General features: G+C 43.9%; 2 protein-coding genes across 2 annotated transcripts; one reads left to right on the top strand and one right to left on the bottom strand.

Annotated features, from left to right (window-relative positions):
• Positions 1-89: 89 nt before the first annotated feature.
• LOC136428256 (uncharacterized) lies at positions 90-5,624 on the top strand. The gene is made up of 6 exons (XM_066417631.1): positions 90-1,356; positions 1,996-2,181; positions 2,647-2,798; positions 3,204-3,317; positions 3,865-4,052; positions 4,478-5,624. The coding sequence occupies exons 1-6, from the start codon at positions 472-474 to the stop codon at positions 4,666-4,668; spliced, it is 1,716 nt and encodes a 571-aa protein (XP_066273728.1). The 5' UTR covers positions 90-471; the 3' UTR covers positions 4,669-5,624.
• On the bottom strand, positions 4,931-23,461 carry LOC136428257 (photoreceptor-specific nuclear receptor-like). The gene is made up of 9 exons (XM_066417632.1): positions 23,135-23,461; positions 13,885-14,166; positions 13,331-13,463; positions 11,769-11,872; positions 9,116-9,334; positions 8,593-8,777; positions 8,062-8,296; positions 6,723-6,828; positions 4,931-6,221 (listed from the first exon to the last, which is right to left on the bottom strand). Exons 1-9 carry the CDS (start codon positions 23,145-23,147, stop codon positions 6,089-6,091), a joined length of 1,410 nt encoding a protein of 469 aa, XP_066273729.1. The 5' UTR covers positions 23,148-23,461; the 3' UTR covers positions 4,931-6,088.
• Positions 23,462-24,163: the final 702 nt, after the last annotated feature.

Raw genomic sequence — 24,163 nt, 5'->3', positions numbered from 1 at the left:
GAGAATTGTGTTCGTCAAACGAGGCGATCAGAGAAAGACACACAGCTAAACAGACGCACAAAACGCCGAAACAGTAGCCTCATGTCGCCCTAGCCTTCTTCTTTGTTTACTTTACAATCGTATGCAATTGATGGACATAAATTAAGCAAAATCATCAAATGTGGTGAAGTTAAAGGTGAGCGGCAGAGGTCAGAAGTAAACATACAATAACGGTAACATACTAGTACTCTGGGATTGTGTGTGCTGCTGTTAAAGTTTATTTGCTGGTGGCGTTGAATGATAACATCGCTCCCGTGATGCCCTTTGCCATCGGTTCAATGGTCAGAGTCCACACGGGCGTCCTTTACACCAATGTTACGTAACTGTTATGTAGCGTGTCACCTGTTTGCTTACGTCCAGCGTCAGGTTACGTCGTTTCGTATATCATCCTCACGTTTGCGGGTGTAAATTGTCTTGACAAACTTGTTGGGAATGAAGAACCCGGAAGTGGTGCTGTTGTTGGTCGTTCTTTACGGCCATGTAGGACTTCAACCCCACCTGTGTGGCGCTGCAGGTGAGGCAAGGAAACGTACGGACTTCCTTGAGCATTCTGGCCGCAATGAGGAGTCACCAGGACAGGTGTTCATGTCTCAAATTGGAGGGCATCTTGAGAAGCGAGTTCGTGCTGCACAACGCGGAAGTGATCGCCCCCTGGCCTCACCTGGAAGTCTCCCGGCACAAGTGCAACCAGGTGGCGTGAAGGGGCTGCACCTGAGTCTTGCAGGTGTCGGACAGGTGAGGGCCATGTGGATGAACCCCGTTCCCTTTACCGCCCCGTCCGACTTCAAGCCACAGTGCGCTTACACTGTCCTTCAATCGGGAAAACAGTCGGCAAATCGTAAAGACGGCGTCCCCCAGGTCAAAAGTCACAGACGATGCGAGGTACATAACGATGGTAACCGTTCCACAGTTCTCAAAAATGCGAAGACTGCGCCGAACGTTGCAGTGGGCCGAGCGTACACCTACACTGCTGGAAACTTCAACGCCACTCTTAACGAGGCTGTTATGACATACGACGCCGGAAGTGTTCCCGTTACCATCAACTACCAGTGTGGCGACGGGAACTACGTCATGAGTCCGCCCTACAACTTTACCATACAGCCAGCAACAATACAGAAAGGAAGTAACGGTAAAGGATCGAAAAAGAAGCGCAGGATCAACAACGTTTCTTACGAGATGTCTTCCAAGATTTCACCTGGACGCACCTGTTCAGGTGAGGCATGTGTTACAGGTGGTGAGAGGGTGGGTAAAGTGGCCCTGATCGCGGACATGGGGATAGAGGAGGATTCTTTCACAGTCAGGTCCATCCAGCGGCAGGTAACAACATTCAACATCTTTCATAGTTTTCTTGTGTCTGTGTGTTTCTTTCAAATGTCTCTATTGGAGAGGGTTGACTTGCACCCATTATCTATGATGATTATGTCGTTACTTATCACTGGCTTATATCTGTCTTTTTTTGCTTCAGTGTGCCATCTCATTGTGCATTGTTGTTTTCTTTTGACGATTTCTTTGATAAAATATCTGACTGACTGACTGAATGAATGAATGAAGAAACTAATGAATGATTGATGAGTGAGTGAGTGAGTGAGTGAGTGAGTGAGTGAAGACTTATTGTGACATCATGCTGCAACGAGCTCAGCAGAGGTCGTTGAAAAGTAATATGTAACGTTACATGTAATAATATAAAATCGTCATTATCCGTGTAATGAATAGAACATACTGGTAGGTTCGACTTCGTCTAGCTCCTTCGTGCTTGTAGGATGTACGAACAGATAGTTTTTGCTATGTAAGGCTTGTGGGCATTTTGTAAGTACCACTTACTATTATCTTTTCTGTACCATTTACTATTTCTGGATTGAATGTGGCTCTTGTTCACTATGGAAGTAAGAATTTACATATTTATTGCATATCTTTCTTGATTATAATCATGATCTAAATACGCTGATAACCCCACAGGTAGAGCAGGGCGAGTTGGACTTTGTTCTCCACGCGGGAGACGTGAGCTACGCGGACAGATTCGGGACGACCTTTGGCAGCGGCGACGGCAACAACTCCTGGGTCTGGGTGCAGTACATGACGTCACTGCAAGGCTTTGCTGCTCGTGTACCCTACATGACCGGCCCGGGAAACCACGAAGAACAGGTAACACTAGATACATAGATGCATTCATAAGACGCCAAACTCAGCTATTTTGCAGTCCGTTTTATTGCCGGTGTTGTGTTACAAATTATGATGTGGCCGTCGCGGACAGCCATTGGTCCGCGGTGCGTTCGCCCCGGCCTGATACACGGCGATTTGATTGGTCCTCGCTCAAATGCAGATGATGACAATATAAGCATACCAAAAAGTGGGAAAAATCAAACATTTACAAATCTTTATATCTTTATATCTAGGAATTAAGTGATAACAGTCCCACGACCTCTCTTTTTGTGGTATTTCTGTTGTGTTTTGACCTGACGCCAAACAGCGCACACCGCGAAAAAGACGAACAACGCACCGAATGAGACTTGCAGCACAACCCGGAGGCACAGTTTCTTGAAGATTCTTCTCTTTATTTGCCTGAAGCACTAGTAACGTTACCGATCTCATCTTGTTTGTTTTTGTTAGTTTGATTTTGCCGCCTACCGCAACTGGCTGCACATGCCGGGGAACGAGAGCGGGTCCTCGTCCCCATTCTACTACTCGTTTGACTACCTCGGGGTTCACTTCGTCAGCATCTCGACGGAGCACGATTTGCGCGGGAACTCCTCTCAGCACAGGTACTTAGTAAGCGGAGCGTATTACGAGTACCACGTTCCGCTAAGGTCTAGGAAAATATTATGTGTTTCTGGTTACCCGACCGGCCCTGGCAAAACTTGCCGACCCTAGCCTTTCTTGGGTCGACTGTTGGCAAAAGACATGTCCGGCTAAGCCTGGGTGGCAGACCTTTTCACCTTACCCCACTATCTCAGTCTCTGAATCGACCGAGAGAGCAGAGTAATAAAAAACTAAGGCTAAAAAGACTGGCATCCAGGCTAGGTTCTGCTGTAATTAAATGCAAATAGCTCGCTACACGCCTCGCGAAAAAAGACAGTCCCTCATGAAACAGCCAGATGTACATGTGTATATGTTTTTGTAAAGGTTGTTATGTTTTGAAACATGCGGATCATGTCGTGTTTTGACAGATGGTTGGAGCAGGACCTGCGCACTGCCGACCTGAACCGCGCCCGGACCCCGTGGATCCTGGTGTTCGGCCACAGACCGCTGTACTGCTCCTCCGCTGTCTTATGGACAACCAGGTTCTTTTTATTCAATGACAATTCGATCTCTACAACGGGATAATATAAGATACGGAGATAACCTCCATGAGTTTCGAGTAACGTCCATTACTCTTCTTTCATTTTAGTGACGCTGAAGAACAGCAATGGATGTCACTCGAAACGTCCGGAAATAATCTCCGTATCTTTAGATTTAGATATACAGTTGTAGAGATTGATCTCACTGTATATGTGTGTTGCGGATGTGTAACCATAATAGACATACTCAGGTTGCCAAATTTTATCCTTTGGTGTGTGACTAAGAAATGACACACAAAAGGATAAAAGTTCCTGTATACTTTGCATAATTAGTAGGATAGTAGCATTGTGTCATCCAAAACTGGCTTGAAATATTTTCGAGTTACCCTTTTTTCCCTGTTTAAACGTTATGATAGAACAATGACATGCATACGAGAATCCCCAACTTCCTGGTTCCATTCCCGGAATGGGACTAGTAACAACGTTTTGACATATGTCATAGAGCTGACTGATTGATTGATTGATTGATTTTTTTATTCCTTTCAATTAGGTGTACAAAAGAGGCCCGTCAGCACCGTAGGGACTTCGAGGAACTTTTCGAGCGGTACCACGTGGACGTGTACGTCTGCGGACACAACCACCAGTACGAGCGGTCCTGGCCGGTCTCCTACGGTAACGTCACCGCCAAGAACTACATCAACCCCGCGGCCACCGTGCATATCGTCACCGGAGCAGCAGGTTGGTTGGTTGGTTGGTTGGTTGCTTGCTTGCTTGCTTGCTTGCTTGCTTGCTTGCTTACTTGTTTTAGAGTCGAGTAGGGTAGGGTAGGGTAGGGTAGGGTAGGGTAGGGTAGGGTAGGGTAGGGTAGGGTAGGGTAGGGTAGGGTAGGGTAGGGTAGGGTAGGGTAATATAGGGTAGGGTAATACAGGATAGGGTTATATAGGGTAGGGTAGGGTAGGGTAGGGTAGGGTAGGGTAGGGTAGGGTAGGGTAGGGTAGGGTAGGGTAGGGTAGGGTAGGGTAGGGTAGGGTAGGGTAGGGTAGGGAGCCGAGCAGAGTGGAGAAGAATAGAGTATAATGGAATACCAAAGGATATTTTTGGAAGCAGGTAATTGTGGCTAAAAGAACAGAATGAACACTGCTTGCCGTCCGTTGTTTACGCAGGGAGCCCTGAGGGGAACGACCCCACGTACGTGCCCGAGTTCATGGCGCCGTGGCGGGCCGGCTACTCGCTGACGGTGAAGACGGGCTGGACGCTGATGGAGGTCAACTCTACAGCACTCGCCTTCTCCTACATACACAGCGTGGACTCGGGGAAGGTGGTAGACAGTTTCACCATCACGAAGACGCCGTGAAATCCATAGCACGTTCAGAACACGCGGTATCAAAACCGGAAGTTCCGCTGCCGTATCGTAGAAAACCGCTAGCTAGGAGGCCGATAATCGAAACGAAGCTTTATTTTCCAGACAACTACCGACCTACCAAATATCATAAATATCTATTCACAGCTTTTCGAGTTATGCTGACCACAAACACATCAATGTATCCAAAACCAAAAACATAACCTTTTGGCGAAAGTAATCTGTAAGCCAAAAATAATTACTCAAGCAACTGGATAAATTTTGAAACAGTCAGACGTTTTTGTAATCTGTATTTTTGTATTCCAGCAAAATATACATGTTGCGCACATTTTACAGTGTAACTGTGACTGTGACTGAAAATAGAGATTAACAAACTTAAAAAGGAACCTTTGACGATTACGTTATCTGGCGGTACGTGCAAACACACATAATTATACCATCGTTTATAGATAGTAGTAATATCGGATATATATATAGCTTATACCATGTTGGTCAGTCTGTTCCGTCCGTATCATAGTACAAATAACACCTTGTATACCTGGTACTACTCGCTTAATATATAGCTTAATCATGCACGCGTGTCCCGCTTTACTCAGTCAAATCTCTCTTACTTTTTCTTCTTTCACTTTGCTATGAAAGATGAGCGTTGCTATAAATATAATAGTTCATCTGTTAACCATCAATACTTAAATAACATTAATCACAGTCGATCAGTGACGTGTTCAACTGGTGCCAGGTTAAGTATACAAGAATCCACGATACGGTGGTTTTTGATTATCTAGACACGGTGTATGGTCCACTGGAATGGACATACATTATAACAATATGTTATGGATACTGCCTGGTTAGCCATCTATGTAACTTGCCCGAAAGCCCATGTACATCAATGTTACATTTAATTTGTTGCCTCCCAGTACTAATGACATTATATACATTGCTTTTTCAAAGTATCATCAAGACACATTACTCTAACGGAACGCAATGCACCGAAACTAACGGACTGCAAGTCTGTTAAACAGACATGTAAAGATACTTCACAAACTGCAAGTTTATACATATACTTAATTGTTGGTTAGTGAAGACATCTTGTGTCTTTGCATACATGATATAGAATTGTCAATTTCAACAATACTTGAAAATTATTGAGAAATATATTGCTAATCAAAGGTCCTTGCCACGGCTCGCACAAGTTTTCTGGCGAAGAATTGATTTTAAGTAACGTTATTAAGTATATATCCTTGGCCTTCTAATTTCGAAAGTGCAACTAGTAGATAATTTACCATACCAGTTTTCATTTTCATTGTTTTCTTCAGTACTAGTAAACAAGCAATTCTTTTATAATGCACAACAGAACAAGTCGAACGAGCAAGATGCGTGTCCACATATCATATCACGCCGTCGATTTTGGATTTGATTAGTTTTTGAACATGTCGCTAAGCAAACGTTCCATTGGTGTGTTGCCGATGGTCCGCTGGAAGAAAATCGTCTCTATACGATCCGGTCCAACATGGCGTAGGCAGGGCAGCGTCAGGAGCAATCTGCCGAATCTGCGGAAACAAATATGGGCAACTTACACTCCTGTCATGAATGGAATGACGTAAACGTGCACGGTGAGCAATGGGTCAAAGATGGCTGAAAGTCGATATCGGCGCCTACCGACCGGTTCAATGAAGGTTGATGGGCTCTCATACCGATCACTTCTTTTCTCCCTTTCACGAAATAAAGTTTGTTCGTGACGGGGGTCGCTACCGACTTCCAACCACCTTTGACCCTTTGCTCACGTCACTTCCGGAAAGTCACGTGTGTTGAGCAATCGGGTCCTCCGTTATCCCAGGGATGGTCGAGAACTTATTGAGGCCAATCTTGTTGTTTTTGAACTCTTTCATGATAACTGCCTTTCATGATAAATATCTGCTTAATATTGCCCAGTCTCGTATTTATCTCCAGGCACTTTTGATGAGTATTTAGGGTGTTGACAGTTTATTGAACAACTTAGCTCTTAACAAATCTGGATCCCAGGCTACATTGCACGACGATTATTGACTGACCTGATGGGATGGTTCCGGTTCTGACTGCGGGTGTGTTCGGCTAACATGAGCTGTGCCTGGTCCTGTAGCTTCTCCACCTGTAGGGGGTCCTTCAGCCCGCGAGTGTCTACAAGAATACACACGGCAACGTGACCTTCAGCACTATACATTCAGGTAACATGAACATTGCGGTGTGAAAAAAGACTAAACTTTATGAACCCAACACTGGAATGTCAAGCTTGTTCACTGGAAGGACCCGTCTACTGCTCCTTCCGGCACGTGACATCAGAGACACGTGACTGCAGCAGCGGATCGTAATAAGTGCCGCATTACCTATTTCGGCCCCCGTCCAAATTCATTCCGGTGTTGTTTTTGTAAAGTTTATATTCTGTTTATCGTTTAACAACAAGGATGAACCTTCGTGCTAAGAAACCTACCTGTACCTATTCGTCTTCTTTACAAGTTCCTCTGTCCAAAAGTAATGGAAAACACTGGGAAAACTGGACCTTTGCTAACTAATCGGCAAATTCATCCAGCCTAAATGTTAATTCAGCCCCCAAAAGGCATGTATATGATTTGAAGACAACTCCGAACATCTGATGAACGGAACTTTGGGTTGGATGTCATCCTAGATCCCAGCTAGCTTGGGTGAATCTCGCTCCAAGTAGCTGGCCCCTAGAATAGATGCTAGCTCAGGGGAAATGGCCGGGACCGTTAAGAATCTGGACAGCAAAAGTTTGTGTCACACGGACTAGCAGGTATCTCGTCTAAGGTCACCCCAAGACTGCCCAGGTAATGAAAACGTCTTCTGCCCTTCGTCTTGATATTAGTGCCCTGATATATTGCCAAAGCTAAAGATGTCTCAAGTAATTGAACCTGAACCAGGGGGACGTATTAGACAGCAGACAAGGCCGAATCTTCAGCTCATCGGTCTGGTCTTGCTTTCAAAGGTCAGGCAATCAAGCCAGCAGGGACTGACATCGATTTTGTGTGGCGTAGAGGACCAGAGCGATCCTGCTTTGCAGAGGAGGATAGGACAGACCATATGCTACTTTTTCGATGGTACGTGTCGATTTCGATTCTTTCTCATTCCCGTTAGTCTCTCAATTAGAATTAATTCAAGTGTCATTGTCTATAATCAGAAATTAATCAGGGTGCATGTGCTTCTCTCAAAACGGTAACTGTTGTAGTTGATCTGTTGTCCACTTTTGCTTGTTTTCGTTCTCGTAATGTATTTGTTTGATCGGAAGACCCTTGATGCAGGCAACTCAGACAAATGCTGAGGAGATCTTACCATGTACAAGTAAGTAGGTACTGTACTTACTTTTACAAAAAGTATGGGATTGATGGTGGTGCCTACCTGGTTTAAACAGCGCGACGGCCTTCAAACAGGCGAACTCGGAAGGATCCACTTCCAGAGCCTTGAATCTGTCCACCATCTCCTGCAGGGCACGCAGGTCCAGCAAGGTGGCGCCCGAGCCACCGCTCTGGGCATGCTCGGTTGGCGAGACAAGCGGCGAGGTGTCAAAGGGCATGGACCACTGGATGGCGCACAGGAGGAACAACTCCCCCCATCCTTCCTCCAGAAGAATAACCTGTTTGTTCAGAAGAAGAAGAAGAGAGTTTACACTAAATGTGAATGGCATAAAGTGCACGAATCATTGTAAAATCTGTGATTTCAGTTTAAATTCCTAATTTAAAAGCAATGGAATATTCGATAGAAGCTTCTGACTTGACAACATTTCCGGAAATGCGACGTCAGTGATGGGTCAAAGGTGCCCGGAAGTTTGTATCGGCCCCCTTCCCGATTAAAAAGGTTGGCCCGGAAATGACGTCAACAAAGGCAGTCCGGAGCTTCCGCCGAAAACCCGTTTAACCTCAGTGTACCCACCTGGTCTCGGAAAGGCAGGTTGGCGAAGACCGGCAGGTTCTTGGCCCACTTGACGGCCATGAAGAGCAGGCGTGCCGAGGCCTCGTAGATGTTCTCCTGGGCGGACGGGTACAGATGGATGGCTTCGGGAACCTCAGGGCGTTCGGGCGATACGCTAGTGACGTCAACATACTGCTGGTCCTCGGCTGGAAACAAACAACCAAACATTAACGTTGGTCAAATTTCATAAGAGCCAAAAGTTTCTGTTGAGTCACTTTTAAAGGATACGTGTTACATGAACAGGTCTGGAACCGAATCTAGGGTCACATTTTCAGTTTGTGGAACGGAAAGTATGATATGAAAGACAATAAAACACGCAAAACATTAAAAAATATTGATCATGAGTAATGAGCATGGCGTTTTTCTATTTCTTGACATCCACTTAGTTTTCGTTCGCCGCAAACAGTTCGGACGGGCCCCGGTTTGGAAATGTGACCCCAGCATAACGAAAACATTGTTTTGAGGATATGATATGTTTCCCCACCTTCTTTCGGCTCGAGCTTGGCGCAGGTCTCTGCCGTCATGAGGCTGGCCATGAAGCGGTGCCCGGCGGGGGGACTGCCGTTGACGGCCCGCTGTGAGTGGAGGAGGGGGGCGGGGAGGGAGTCCCGAGCCGTGGCGATCACAGCCGGGTCCGTGTCCATGTCGATCTGGTCAGGGCGCACCTGCGCACTGTTACGGGGCTGTCGCTCATTTTGGACGGCTGGAAAAAACACCACTAGTTACATTTTTATAACACGCGTACGGCACATTAATAAAACGATTCAATAAACATATCGTATATTTCGTCGTCTCTGAAACGCCCCCAACTTTCAATACAGATTAAGACCCTTTAAATTTGTGGTATGATAAATGTTACGACACACATCCAATGAATATATAATTGCGCAAATATAAGGACCAGGGTCATGTGTTTTGGGTGTGAGTTGTACGATTCACGCAAAATCTGGCTTTGTTACGAAAACAACTTTAGTTCATCCGCTTGGCGGGAGGAATTAGCTAAAATGATAAGATGGAGAAAAAAAGTCCGCCTAAAAACCAAGCCATCCAAATCTACTATTACAAGTCAATTAGCTCCCAGAGCGCAGGATGAACGGATGGAGCGTAGCTCGAGCCTGCTCGTATCGGCAATTAGAATCAATTAAGTCGGTATGTCTGCACAACGTAAACACGGGGGGATCCGCGCTCGCCTCGTGATCCCTCACCCATCCTATAACCTCTCGCATGCGAATGTACCGCTGGGGAATCGGCGGCACGCTTTCTCTAATTGGCCTAAATGCTGCCACTGATTGAAGGGTGTGCGCTTCAGTGTGTAGACCGCGGGATTTGGTTTGTTGACGGATAAATACGTCTCTCCGTGCTGATCTTCCACGCTCGACGATTTGTAATTTCATTTGCGCGAGTGCGACGGCTGTGGAAGCTGATTTTTGTTGAAAGCCAGTTTGCCTGGGGAGGGGGGGAAAGAGGGGTGAAGACCTCTTCTGTTGGCAAAATACCACCTGCGAAATACAAAGCGCAAATTTCATAAACTAATCTGAAGTTCGTGTTTCAGTTTACTCTACATTTGTTTCACTGTGCATTTGTTATTCCAACTGGAGCAAAACACGGAGTTTCTGTCGTGCATGCGGGGCTAAAAGTTGTGTTTTCGCCACAAACGCATCAAAAGGAACTTGAATTACCGAGCTGTATCCTCTTGGGGAGGACACACTATATAGGCACTTTGTGCGAAGTGCAATTTAAATTCCAGAGAAAAAAATGTGACACTTTAAGTTCAAGTTCAGTAAAAGTGATGCCTACATGCGTGGGTCGGTTTCCTGGCAATGACCAATTGTTAAAGACAGGTCTCGCCTTTCCTGCCAGAAAACAGGCGTCGGATTCATGGACTTAACGTTAAAAGTTTCCGCGATGAGAGAGCCTCCCCACTCGGCCACAGAGAGGCGTTTGTGCCAGTGAACAGTGATATGGCCACGTGCGCACGCGTTTCGCCGAGGTAAAGGACTTCTCGTTTCACTGCATTCCACGCTACTACTGGATACATCGTCCTGTTTAAGATTAAATAAAGGGAAACTCACGTAAACAAAGGAATCGCTTGTTTGCAGACACACCCATCCGAAAAATAACTGTTAACCCTTTCTCGTCTGTTACCAAAGGCAACTGCTCCTTTCAAATACCTTTGTTAACCTTGATATTATGGGTTCTATCGTGAATTCTGTCGTCTTGGAAACGTTTATGTGTACAATGAAAGTAGCATTTTTGTTGATTTCTATTCAATCTGTGAATGACCTTCCCTAGTAGGGGTGGGTACCGGTACCGTGTACCGGTACAAAACCGGTATTTCTTAATGGACCGGTCCAAAAAAACCGGTCCGTAAAAAATCAGTGGACCGGCCTATGGACCGATTATAAAATCCATAGTACCAGGCTACCAGCAGGCGGCCACATAACTGGTCTAAGAAAATACAAAACAGCAGATTTAACGAGTCGTTTTCGAAGACGTTAGCTGTGAATCATATCTAGAAACACTTAAAGGATGAGTAAACAGACGGCGAGGAGAGTATAGTTATAATTTTGAGACAAAGTGCAAACCTAAGAAATTATATCGTTCCAGACATGACGTTTGGAGACTTTTACGTGTGTCTCGCTCTCCAAAATATGATGTACTGCGACACTACTATAATCAGGTACAGGTACAGGTCCGGACCTGGACCTGACCCTCTGGACCTGGACCTGGACCGGACCTGAATTTTATGTACCGGTACCCACCCCTATTCCCTATTCCCTAGTACAAGTTAGGTGTTGGAATGTCCCATGGCCAGTCCAAAGTACCTAGTCGCTGTAACAATTGCAATATCGCTTTGTACGTGACGCCCTAACCTGAAGACCGCGCCCAGGGTAGAGGTCTACACATTACACTACACGACGCTACACTACACTGCATTGCACTACACTACACGGCGCTACACTACACTACACTACACTATACTATATATAGACCACACTACACTACACTTCACTTCACTTCAGTACAATGTAATACACTACACTATACTGCACTACACTACACTTCACTTCAATATAATGTAATACACTACACTATACTGTACTACACTACGCAACACCACACCACACTATACTTACCGTCCTTGTTCATGCCGGCTGCCAGGCATTTCTTCAGGCGGCAGGCCTGGCACTGGTTACGGTGGGCCTTGTCGATGGTGCACATCCCTGTTCCGGCCTGGCATCTAGACAAATATCAAACGACGCTTAGTTTTTGTTTAATGTAACGTTTGAAAACACGTACGCTCATGTTATTTTCTCTGTGTATTTGTCTTTCTTTTTTCTTTCGCTCTGTCTCTCTCTTTCTGTACTTCTGCTTGTGTGTCTGCCTCTATCTCGCGCGCGCACTCACTCACTACGTCTTTTTCATTTATCTAAAATAGATAAGCTTAAAATTTTATATTGCAGTTTTATAAATCTTCAATATCATATAGTTTATTTCTTGGTGTGATTATTATGTTTTCGACCCACAAATGTCAATCGGCCACGAATGACAACCAGGCATCAATGCGCCGAAATTTAACACATCTTTTTAGACTTCTTCGCTCGCTCACATTCTCGGGCAGGTCCAGAAAAACAGTTTTAACTCCAAGTCTGACTTCCTGACTTTTGGTCCTATCGGTCGAAATCTCAACACCGCCGCCACCACCTGCACTTCCCGCCCTGGCCGCACGTACGACACGCGTCTGTCACCACGCGGAGGAAGCACGCATTAGAGTCCTTCCTGGCGCTCCAACCTAATTGATCTTGAACTTGGATTTAAGTGGAGGAAAAGGCACTTTTACACCCGGGAGAATCAGAGGAAGTTGAACCGAAGCGTGACCTTTGCTCTGCCGTGGGAGGCTGCTCAGCGTCTACCTACGTCAGACCACGGGCCGGGAATGACAGATGCTGATCGCTGGCGATGGAGGAAGACGGTTTGGATCCACGCGAACATGAATTCGTCTATTCTAATGATAGAAGAGTCGCTCACAATATTATATACATAACACCTTAAATTTCCAGCTTATGTTTCTCTAAAACCGTCGCACGACTATTTTGATCCTCTTTAGACGGCCTAAAAATACCGTCGCCGGAGACGTCTTGGACAATAACTGTCGCATGACTATCTAACCGTCGTGAGTCTAAATTGGGCCTGAGTATCACCGCTTTATTAGCTATAGCTTCTTCTCATTATATTTTTGGATAAGCATGTTCCACAGCTAAAATTCCTATCATCAGATCTGTAATGAGTAACGTCATCAGAGTAGATTATTCTGTTAGATTAAAGGTCCTTGCCAGGTATGTTCTTTAGGATCATATGTCTAAGGATTGGGGATGGGCCCTTGTTGTAGTTCTGTCGGCAGAGTGGTAAGACTAGGTCTGCGTTGTATTGGCTGCTATTGTCGACAGGGTACCAGTGTTTGGCAGTGTCTCTTACCCAAACACTCCTTTATATACACTTCCTGTCATACCGCGCGTACTTCACATGTGTCAAGCAATCACTGAAATTAAATAAACAATGGATCTAAAACATCCGAGGACACAGGACTATCTCATTGCACTACTTTTGAAAAAAAAACCCACAAAAGTCGACAAGAAAATTCCTGAACGTAATCATTGATGGGAAGAATAACATGGGAATCCAGGGAGGTAGCACCAACCTGTAGATGAGCTTGCGGCGCACGCTGCGTTTGAAGAAGCCGCTGCAGCCGTTACAGGCGTAGATGCCGTAGTGCTTGCCGCTGGAGGTGTCACCGCACACCTTACAGGCCGAGTGCGACATCAGGCGTTTACCTGCAACAAAGCACGCGAGCGTTTTTGAATGGATTACTCTTTGTTCTTTCTTTACTATCTTAGATCAAGATTTCAGTAAAATATTCCACTTTATGTTTAGGAGAGAAGGAAGGTAAAGTAAGAAAATAAAAGAGAAAGAAAGATGTACAAAGAGAAGAGATGTTGTACTATACATGCGTAAAAAAATATTTTCTCTAACTTTCCTAATTCAACTGCTCTATCATGTTACAAAGTTTACCTGAGTGGAACGCCATCCTTGATTGTACGGTTTCTACAAACGTACGTATACCTTTCTCCGAGTCTTTGAGAGGGTATTCCAACCTCACAAAATATAAGGTTCTATTGTATATATACAACATTAAGCCGACACAACATGAAACGTACTGTAAAATGGGAATTAAGCAGCATGGTCATTCTGTACCTTCAAACTTCTGAATTCCCGGCCGCCCCATATCGTGTGAGAAGATGGCGTCCGGCATACAGCCGGGGTAGGAGTGACGCATGGTACTGACGCCGAGTGTTGGAGGGCTGATGCTCCGGGGTCCAGGCATTTCCATCCCGCCTTGCGAGCTCTCCGACCCGCCCATGCTCCCGGAGCTCGGCCCGGGGCTGCCCCCTGTGCTGGGGCCGGGGCTACCCTCCGCACTCCCCGTGGAGCTAGACCGCGGGCTCCCGTTACTTCCAATCCCCGACTCGCTGTTACCTGCATGTGAATCCATCGATTGAACGTTAACAGAATGTTCTTAACAACGTTCCCCCCAAAACCAGGCGGTGAAAGTTGTGGGGGGAAACAGGTACAAATACCGTTTGTATCTAGGAAATTAACGTTTACAGAAAAGTTAAAGGTGAAATGACTCATATCTACTCATGGGAACAACAGTCAACCGATCTCAACGCATGCGTGAGTGGTGAAAATTCTACAACTGCAAACCTCCCTTAAATTTGTCCTGATACTGTCATAAATTTGTTCTAAGATTTCTTTTTTAACTTAACTTTAACTTGATTTTATTCGGTCTGCTTCGTGTCTTCAGTCCTTGCTACTAACCAAGACCATAGAGAAAGTCCTTGCACATATTTTTCGTCCGATGTTGTTGCGACCAAATCTGCTCACTTCTCTGTAGCAAATTTAATTCCAAAACATCGGTTTATGTTAATCTATTCTCTCTCAACATCAAATGGTGATTTTCTATCTTGAAAATGCTTTAGTAACCTTGGTACATTGTTTACGCCATTTCTTCTTTTTTTTCAAAATAAACAAACGCTTTCTTTTGACCACGGCAGCCTGAAACGACTAGTTTTCGTGGATTGCAAAAAACATGATTCAAGGAAAGCAACAGTCGCTTAAAAAGTATTATTTTGTTAAACTATTATAAGAAGAAGGAAATCATTTAGCTGCACATCTAATGAGAGCAAGACATTCAACCTTTTTTTAGTTATTCATCTATTCATTTATTTATTTAGCTTTAAAGGTTTAAAAGAACAAATCTTAGAGGAGCCGGCAACAGGGACAAAGTTCCTCCCCAATTCCGACCTCTCAAATAATGGCATAACAATAAATTGCTGGAATACAAAGAAAATCATTCAATCTTCAAACGCTTCCGCCGTAGAGCCCCGATTCGAAAACACCTACACACCTACATCCCTGTGGGAATATATCAGAGTTCCATTGTTTACGGTTGAAAGTCAAGTTAAGTTCCTCTGATAATCAACCGCACAACATCACAGACGACGTCCTCTGAAAGCTGGAAAATATTTACCTACATACATTATACAACGTCACCGAGGGCCATTAAACACGTTTTGTTGTAACTCTTTGTAAATGCATCAGATTCAGAGGTCTATTGTTTATGGTGGAAAGTCAAGTTAAGTTTTTCTCATAATTAACCGTTCAAAGTCACAGATGACGTCCTCTCAAAGCGGAAAAAACATCTTCCTACAACGGAAGCTGATTTGAAAGCCGCATGCAATGTCTTGTGACGTATAAAAAAACGTTTTTCTACGAAAGGAAAATATATTTGCCCTCCCTCGTGCAATTTGTTGGACCATAATTCATATACTTATGACAGCGAAGCTGAAGTACAATTTTCCTGCTATTGTGTGGTGGGTGCCTATTTAGTAGGTGACACCGGCACTGACGCCAACATACGTTTTATCAATCCATCGCACAATGGAGAATACGACATACTAAATGCGAACCCTGATAATGGCTAATTCTCGCTGCCATTAAAACCCCGGCGGATTAAATTCGCGTGTTTGCGTTTCTAGCGGATAATGTCACGAATTAAGAAGTATTATTCGCCGGGGTAATTTGGGAAATGTAGATGTCACCACCCCATGCGACCGCTGTCACGCGAAAATTGCGAGCAATCGTCGGTGGGATTATATAGGACGCGACAGCGCGTACAAAAAATGCCACTTTCACGTCAAAACGAAAACTTGCGAAGCTTTTACCGTGTACGGGAAGGGAAGTAGTTGGTGTGGCTTGTATGACCTTACAGCTAATATATCATTTATAGTACTAACAATGAACTAGCTATGACATTAGCTTTAATTTGTTCACTACAGTAGGGGATGTCCCTGTAGCTCAACTGGTAGCAGTCTCACAGTTGACCTCCTAGGTTCCAGGTAGTTGGTAACTGGAAGACTCCGGTTTAATCCTGGGTCGGGGACGTCTCAAATGCGGGCTAGCGCTGCACCCATCTTTGGAAGGGTAAAATGGTCCCGTAAAATCCGGGGTTGAGGAGGTGCCTCGAGCACGTTCATTGGAAGGGCTAGCAACCCCTCCCTGTAAAAATATACCCTGCTACTGAAACATCAAGGAAACTTGCTTTCATATGCGCCACTGGGCACTACAAGGGTATGAACGAACGAACGAACGAACAAACGAGCTACTTGGTAGATTCAATGATAGTGCAAACTTTTTTCCGGCACCTTGCCTACTGCTAAAGCATGTACCATCTGACTTCATTACAATAACATTTCCTGTGGCCGTCACGTAGCGGGCTGATCGCCTAGTCCCTGCACGCCGTACCATCGGAAGCGCCCATTGTTGCCAACCCGTGATAGATTGACTTTTTAATTGAGAAATTGATTCCGAGAATGTTATTTTGATTATGATTTCCATTAAAGGACTGTATACTGTCATTCATGCTGCCAGGCCTAATGTACCGGTCTAATCTTGCGCGGGGCAGATTAAGCTAGCGGGAATTTAATTTCTTACTTTGTGTTGCCACTGAATTGCTGTTTGCGGTAGAGATGGGATCCCACGCCAATCTCCTCTGAGTTAGATCGACGTTTGAGTGACATCTAGCGAGCTTTTGGCCTCTTTACTTACACTCAGGGTGGAAAAAAGCACTTTCAGAAAGCTTCCTAACAGAAGTCACTACTTCGCACTTACTGTAATGTTCATTCTCGTATGCATTTGTTAAGACAGACTGAATAAAAGAAAGCACATGATCAACATTGGAACTTTTCGATTTTGATACGAGTTTCCAAAGTGTCCATGGCCACAATCGCACACTTTTCAAAGTGTATGGTAGGTTGTTGTTGTTCACCTTGTAGTGCCTGTGGCACATAGGTCAGCAAGCTTAAGTCTCCTTGCTGTTTCTGTAGCAGGGCATATTTCTACAGGGAGGGGCTGCGACCCCTTCCCCTTTATCGTGCTCGAGGCACCTCCTTGAACACGGGACCTCATTTTTATTACTAGTATAAGTTTATTCAAAATATGCAGACTGGCAGGATCTCCCACTGGATATCCTGAATTGTTCTGACAAAACAATTGTCGGTTGCATTGGTCATTATATACAAAATACAGGTCACAGCTAGATTTGATCTAAAAATGTCATTGAATTATAAGATTGTGTGGCATTTAAGAGTAAACGTCGGACAGGAATGACGTCCCTTTACGTCCCCTCCGAAAGACAAGTACAGCCTCAACCGACGTGTCGGATAATTTCACAGTGAGTTCAGTGTCATGATTCGCAGCCTCGCCATACTGCTAATCATATACACATGGCTATCTTAGCTATGTGGTTTGTAATTTTCATTCCCATAGATTCAGCGCTAGCCATGCCGAATTCCGAACCAGGACATTCAACCACCAATTGCAGAACATAATTGGTTTAGAGCGGTGTCCGCCAGCGCGAGCGGCCGATCTGCTCCAAACGGATGACCAAATTGATGGCTCAGACGAGGAAAAGCACAGAATACCCGTGCTTTGACTTTGATTGACAGTTCGGTCGGGCGTCGACGGTCCGTCAAAAAACGATGATGACACCTTCCAGGATTTGACAACCCCATCATGTGTAGATTATTGACAGTTGTTGTAGCCACGGGGGATTTTCTGTCATTACTCTAGCTGCTGTATTGCCATCTCGCCGTGGTGGTCGCAGATGCTTTGCGTCTAATCCAATTCTAGGGTGCTCACTCGATTTGACACGCCCGCAAACAATGAGAAAGCCACGGGATAATGTCGTTTGCTCCCAGCTAATTAATTTATGGTCTTTTAACGAATAGCGGGGCAAAAGACGGGGCCAAAATTAATCAAGAAACCACAGGATCATTTGAAGATCAGTCTTTCATTCACTGGGCGCGGAATTGTGTTACAACCAGAGCTGCGCAGGCAAGATTCAATTTTCAGCTGGTTGAATGTGGTCGAAATTTCCAAGGCCCAAAAGTTGACCCACTAGAAGTTCTGTCATTTTGCCATTGCAGGTATAGAAATAGTCATGCTAGTTTGCTTTTGAGTTCCTTTACTGTATGACATGTAAGTGAAATAGTCTAAACAAAGCTTAAAGCATATGATATATATTGTATTTCAAAAAGCTCCTACATACTTCAAAAGGCATTGGTTTAGATACAATCACTTCCACAATGTCTATCATAATTTTACTACCATTTCCTGTTCATTAACATTTTTGTCGCCGTGAGATCGCTAACGTTACATCTACTCATGTTTGGACTCTATGCGCATGCAGGTAACTTAGATGTTGGGACGCCGTGGTAGTGCAGTTCAAGCCTGCAACTAACTCTTTTCCCTATCTAACTTCTCTACATGCCTATACTGTAAACAAGAGAGGACCTCAGCTAGGATGGCAATACAGCATTGCAACAATTTAAGGTTGTTTTAGCTTTTACTGTTGCGAAGAATGGAATCGTCCACATATTACTAGTAGCTGTCACAATTTGAAGTCAGCGACAGGGGCAACGACGACCACAAATCAAATCAACATCCTTGAAGTTGATCTTAACATATCACAATCTGATGTGATTGATATGATGAAAAAAACGGCATAACCTTCGTTGTAATAGCGCTCTTCAGTTAGTTACCAAACTAGGTAGTGAAATTCCCGGTTGTAACGTTAACGTCATTGGGTAATTCAGCTTATATGCAATGATTGATGCGAAATTCATATTGCCATTCCCCATTTTCAATGTATATTCTTAATGGAGTACGGGTTGTTAAGTTCATGTACATGATCATTGTCTAAACAGTCATCCATAGGAATAGTACTTTGTCTAAAAGTTGTGATTTGACCAGCAGAGGCGTACGTTTGACTTATGTTCATATATTGTAGAGAGCTCTGGGGAGTTTTGTTTACAATATCGGAACTTTGTAAGCCTTATAGCTTCATCGGCAAATGCAACATATGCTGGACTTCGTATGTGCCTGTAGCCCTGTACATTCAAGAAAAGAAAGTGTCAAAAATGGAAATGACTAGCCAGCACAACCTTCACAAAACTTATAGATGATTGGTAACCCTCTTACTACCCTTCTTTGCAATCAATTTCCATTTGCTAGTTTTGAGCAGAAAGCCTCTGGGTAAAAAATGATATTTTGTCAATAGAATAACGTTGCAATACAAAGTGCGCTAGAAGAGCGGTAAGTAAACGACATAGAAGTAAGAAATTCTGCTTCACTCCAACTATCGCCCTGCCTTTTACATGTCGCAAGACTCAAAAGAGTCGCGCTTAAAGGCATTCGGGTGGCATGGAAGAGAATTCTCGTAAGATGGTGGCAGAAAAAAAAATTTGCTGGATTCATATCCTATGACCTTGCACTTGTGTTACGTTGAAGATGAAATTATGAGACAAAATCATGGATACATACAGCACCTTACTCCTTTTGCCAGCAAGCATCATATCAACAAAATATCAATATATCCTGCTACTTCTCGTCTTTGCCTGTTAACTACATGTACTTGAAACGAGTTGCAGAAGGTCTCCGGCGTAACGAGAATTCAGAGGAGGCCTGGGAGGCCAACACTTGATACCCCTACCCTGGGCGGGATGGCGGGCCTGCTGTCCGCGGTACGAGCGGCTTTCAAGCAAACAGCACACCGAAAACAAAGCCCTGACCTGCGGCCTGCCGTCGTCACCTCAACAGACAGATTTCCGCCGTTTCTCCCTGAGACAAGCCACGTGGCGAAGACGCTAAGCGGGCGCACCTTTAAGAGTGAGAGTACTAAGACGATGGCCGGGGGATCACATTCACTTTAAGGCATCTCTACATTCCGGAAGTCGTAATTTGTCACTTGTAAGTGCAGACAAACTGCTTCTGGCTGCTGACACCGGTTTAATGTCCGCCACTCCTGGTCTTTTTAGGAACGAGTCACAGGACAGTTTTGTACTGAAGCGAATCAGAGAACAAAACCGAACAACATACTGGTGGTTTTGTGGGCAACCGCAGTGCGCTGGTCATAGCGACTTTGTAGTTATCCCCGCAACGTAATGTACTAAATCTATTCCATATATTTTCTGTGACTTTCGGCAATGTAAGGAAATGATTTTATATCAAAGCTGAAGACATTATTATTAAGTATTATTAGTCTGCAATGAGTTACAATGATCTTCAATCCTAATCTAGATATTGTAGCTAATGACGAAGACTTAACTTTCTCAAACATTGTAAAATGAAGGGCTTTCTGACCACAAATCTTAGAGCATTACGTAGAAAAAGGTGACACCTTGGCTTTATAATTAGTTTCCGCAATGATCTAGTATCCGGAGCAATGAGACAGCTTTAAGAAATATTGGACAAAGGAATACTCATGACTGAGATAGCCGTCGCAAAATGGCTGATCTGCTGGCTTTTTAGCATCTTTTTTAGATGTTGATGTGCTGGCAGCCGTGCAGCAGGATACTTGCCGCCCGCACAACTATCACAACATTTTCGAACATCAAACACAAGCAGCTGGATGACCAAGATTCTGTGTTCTTCGCCTTTCAATTTCCTTCATGCTAACATGAAATCTGATATAAAGGTATGAACGTTTACTAGGGGGTGGTTCGATCTATCTTATTTAATGATTCATATATATGCATAACAATTCTTAACAATGCCTAATTCTTGACAAGAGTCGCAAAATCTATGCTAAAAGTAGATTCCTCGGGCGGTACCCTTCCCTAACTCTTTGTTAGACAGCGCATCACTTTATCATTGTTTTTTCGAAACAAAATGTTACCGCAGTTTCCAACGCAAGAAGAAGGCAGATTTACATGTACCCTATTTTTCTTGGGTTGGAAAAACTATCACATGCACTCTATCAACAAAGATTAACTTTCAGGCTATATCTGTGTTGGTCTTCATATGCGACAACGCATGAAAATGACACTAGAGAGACACAGTAGTTAAAAGTCACACTGGCATTACGATTAAGGTCAGACAAGTACCGTATTATATCAAGTCTCAAAATGTTCTGGTGTCTACAAAATTGTAGGATGAAGTAAATTACACCATATTCTTGCGTTATTTTTACACTTCAAATTCAACGAATGATACAGGCGGTCACAATTACCAGACTATTTCCGAGATTGAAAGTTGCGATGGGCGCCTTTAACCTGTAACTGTGCATCTAGAGTCGTAGAAACTTCTAAGAGAAAAAACTATTGCGTGTAGAATTCTGATGTGTCAAACTTGTCTGTTTCTTATGATAAATGCATTCCATGTTTGTAGGATCTTAATTAGATTGAGTTGATCAACACAACTAGAAACTACGTTTGATCAAAGCTATATTGTATATAAACTTTGATCTGTGCTTCATTTCTGAGAAATGGATTCATTTGACTTTTCTTCCCGCAACTTTCGTATACGTTACAACTCAGAAGCGTACGCGTTGCATGCATCGCACACATCTAGATAGGTCCCCAGTCTCCACACCCACAGGACTACAGCTCGCTATACCCGTAATGCCCCAGCCTTCTTTATAATTATGTCAATGATATTTCGGGGAGGTTGGCGGTATCATGAGCATCTTGCCACAACTACATTGTATGAAGTACCACCTACAGTCCAGGGAATACATGTACGTGTTTGAAACTCTTTGGTAAGAATTGACAGATTTTGGAGAAATACTAGGCACAATCATGCGCGCCCATCATCACGTACTTGCTTGAACCGATGTCCCGCTCAGTGACATATCTATTCGAAAAGACAAGCTACCTTTATATCTAATGTATCAAACAAATCATTACTCTATTGAGTACTAGGTCCCACATGCGCCTGTCTTGAAGGCGTACAATTTGGGCGCTGAGCGTCTGGTCGTGTAAACAAGACTTTTCCATTTGTGACGGCGGTGTGTTCATCAACTGAGGGTCTTGCGGTAAATGATATCCCGATACTACAAGGGTCCTGACGCTAAAACGGTGATGAAGCCGCGGCTAATCATTGTTCTTTGACACCTCGTGTCCAAAACCCTTTCATCGACACGATTTTACCATCTAATAGGATAATCCTCATGGGTTTTCAGTCATTCTAGGCGGTAGGACAAAAGGATATGCACTCAGAGCTAACACACATATAAATCCGAACAGATTCTAATGTTAACGCTTCAGTTGGTCCAGTCACACTATTTGTACATGATATTTAACATCTCTCGTTAACATTAAGAACTATAACACATCCTCATACATTTTACTTCCACTCATTGCACCTGCACAATGGAAGCTATTGGTAAACTTTGTCATCATGTTTTTATGTGACCTTTAAGCTTGGTTATTGTCTCCCCCATGGGAAATGTGACTATTACACTCCAACACAAAAAGTCACGAAGGTGATTTGGAATCATAACTGTTATGTGTAGTTCGGACTGAAAAACGTCAAATTTGCCGGTATTCTAGCGGGGGGTGTTGGCTGTGTCAAGCGGGCGAGATCGCGCTCTGTCCGCGGTTGATACCGGCGGATGGACCCCGTGAAACCCCGGTGTCGTTTGTCTCTGTCCCACCTGTGACATTTAACATCGTGGTAAGCGGACGACACCGACGTACAATTTGGGGAAAGCCAATTCTCCTACTAGATCCTCTGTCCCGAAACAAATACTGTACATCAATGATAGCCGGAGACCGTTGAACGGGAAGAACAATCTAATCTCAATGCGTTAAAATCTTCGGCATCATCATTTACTTTACAGATGTGCAAAAATATTCGGAAATTGAGATTTGTTTCTGACAAGATGTTAGATCTCTACATAATGGATCATGTGATTAGACTTCTGGGTGGTTTGAAGCGATCAAAACATTGGCCAATTAGTCCAACTTTACCCACAAAAACAGTGATAACATGTCAAAATATTGCATTTAATCCACAAATGTGTGTATACATTCACGTAACTCTACTCTAAACTAAAATTTAGCCATTGTTTTATAATAAGGGTCTAGGGCTGTATCAAACTCACCGTTGCTGTTCATGACTCGGACGCAGTACTTTGAAAAACCGACGGTTAGATGGTGAGGGAGGTTGAAGGCTTGGCGGGAACTGAGGGATCGTCTGACGCTAGCTGACTCTCTGCAGCTGGAAACTGGTATGGCAAAGAAACGCCTGAGCGCTCCTGACTTTCTGGACCAGACTTTCCACGTCAAGCCAAAGACGTAACAACTCAATATGCCTGGTGTTCAACACGGGCGGAGGGCCATCTCTGATTTGAGTACACCTGCTCTGGCTGCCTTCTCATTGGTCGAACCATCCGGGGACGGATGGATCAAGCAACAACTTCTGTGATTGGCCGAATCCATGGTTCGGAAGCTCATGTTAGGCCACAGTAAGTAATTTTTATGGATGACATCGACGCGCTCATTAATTTTCGCCTGATTTTGAAAAAAAAAACAAGAAAATTAATTGCCTCCGACGGTGGTCAACATGCCAAAAATTTGCAAACATGTCGTAAACGTTAACAGTCTAAGGTGTTTCATTGCATATGAATACCCAGTGTAGTTCCTGCCCATGATGGTATGACATGCTGTTTTCTGCGTTTGTTCTAGTTAATTGAGCTGTATACACATCTTCAAGGACAGTTTAATGTTGACAGTCTAAGGTGTTTCATTGCATATGAATACCCAGTGTAGTTCCTGCCCATGATGGTACAACAAGCAAGCTGTTTCCTGCATTTGTTCTAGCAAGAACATTATATAATGTCCTTGGTTCTAGTTAATTGAGCTGTATACACAAGGTGTTTCATCGCATATGAATACCTAGTGTAGTTGCTTCAGATGTTGTAGTTAGTCTATTGAGATGTATACACATCTACAAGGATATGTTTACTGTTGAATCAAGGAGGTTTTATATTATATATGAAACCTCATTGGTTGAATACAGAAATAAAAGACCTGTTAGTCATGATATCATATTTTGTCGCCTCAATTCTTGTTTAACAAGATTTATGATCTCAAAATTTGAAAATATAGGAATCATGTTTTTTTTGCCTGCC

The sequence above is a fragment of the Branchiostoma lanceolatum genome, chromosome 2, assembly GCF_035083965.1.
Source record: "Branchiostoma lanceolatum isolate klBraLanc5 chromosome 2, klBraLanc5.hap2, whole genome shotgun sequence".
Taxonomy (NCBI): domain Eukaryota; kingdom Metazoa; phylum Chordata; class Leptocardii; order Amphioxiformes; family Branchiostomatidae; genus Branchiostoma; species Branchiostoma lanceolatum.
This window is presented reverse-complemented; position numbering and strand designations above follow the sequence as displayed.

Excerpts from the sequence above, each read along its gene's own strand:
- LOC136428256 (XM_066417631.1), top strand. The coding sequence starts at position 472 with ATGAAGAACCCGGAAGTGGTGCTGTTGTTGGTCGTTCTTTACGGCCAT. Across the intron at positions 2,182-2,646 it reads CGGGAAACCACGAAGAACAG|TTTGATTTTGCCGCCTACCG; the intron begins GTAACACTAGAT and ends TGTTTTTGTTAG. Across the intron at positions 3,318-3,864 it reads GCTGTCTTATGGACAACCAG|GTGTACAAAAGAGGCCCGTC; the intron begins GTTCTTTTTATT and ends CCTTTCAATTAG.
- LOC136428257 (XM_066417632.1), bottom strand. Across the intron at positions 13,464-13,884 it reads GGGAATTCAGAAGTTTGAAG|GTAAACGCCTGATGTCGCAC; the intron begins GTACAGAATGAC and ends GCTTTGTTGCAG. Across the intron at positions 8,778-9,115 it reads CAAGCTCGAGCCGAAAGAAG|CCGAGGACCAGCAGTATGTT; the intron begins GTGGGGAAACAT and ends GTTTGTTTCCAG.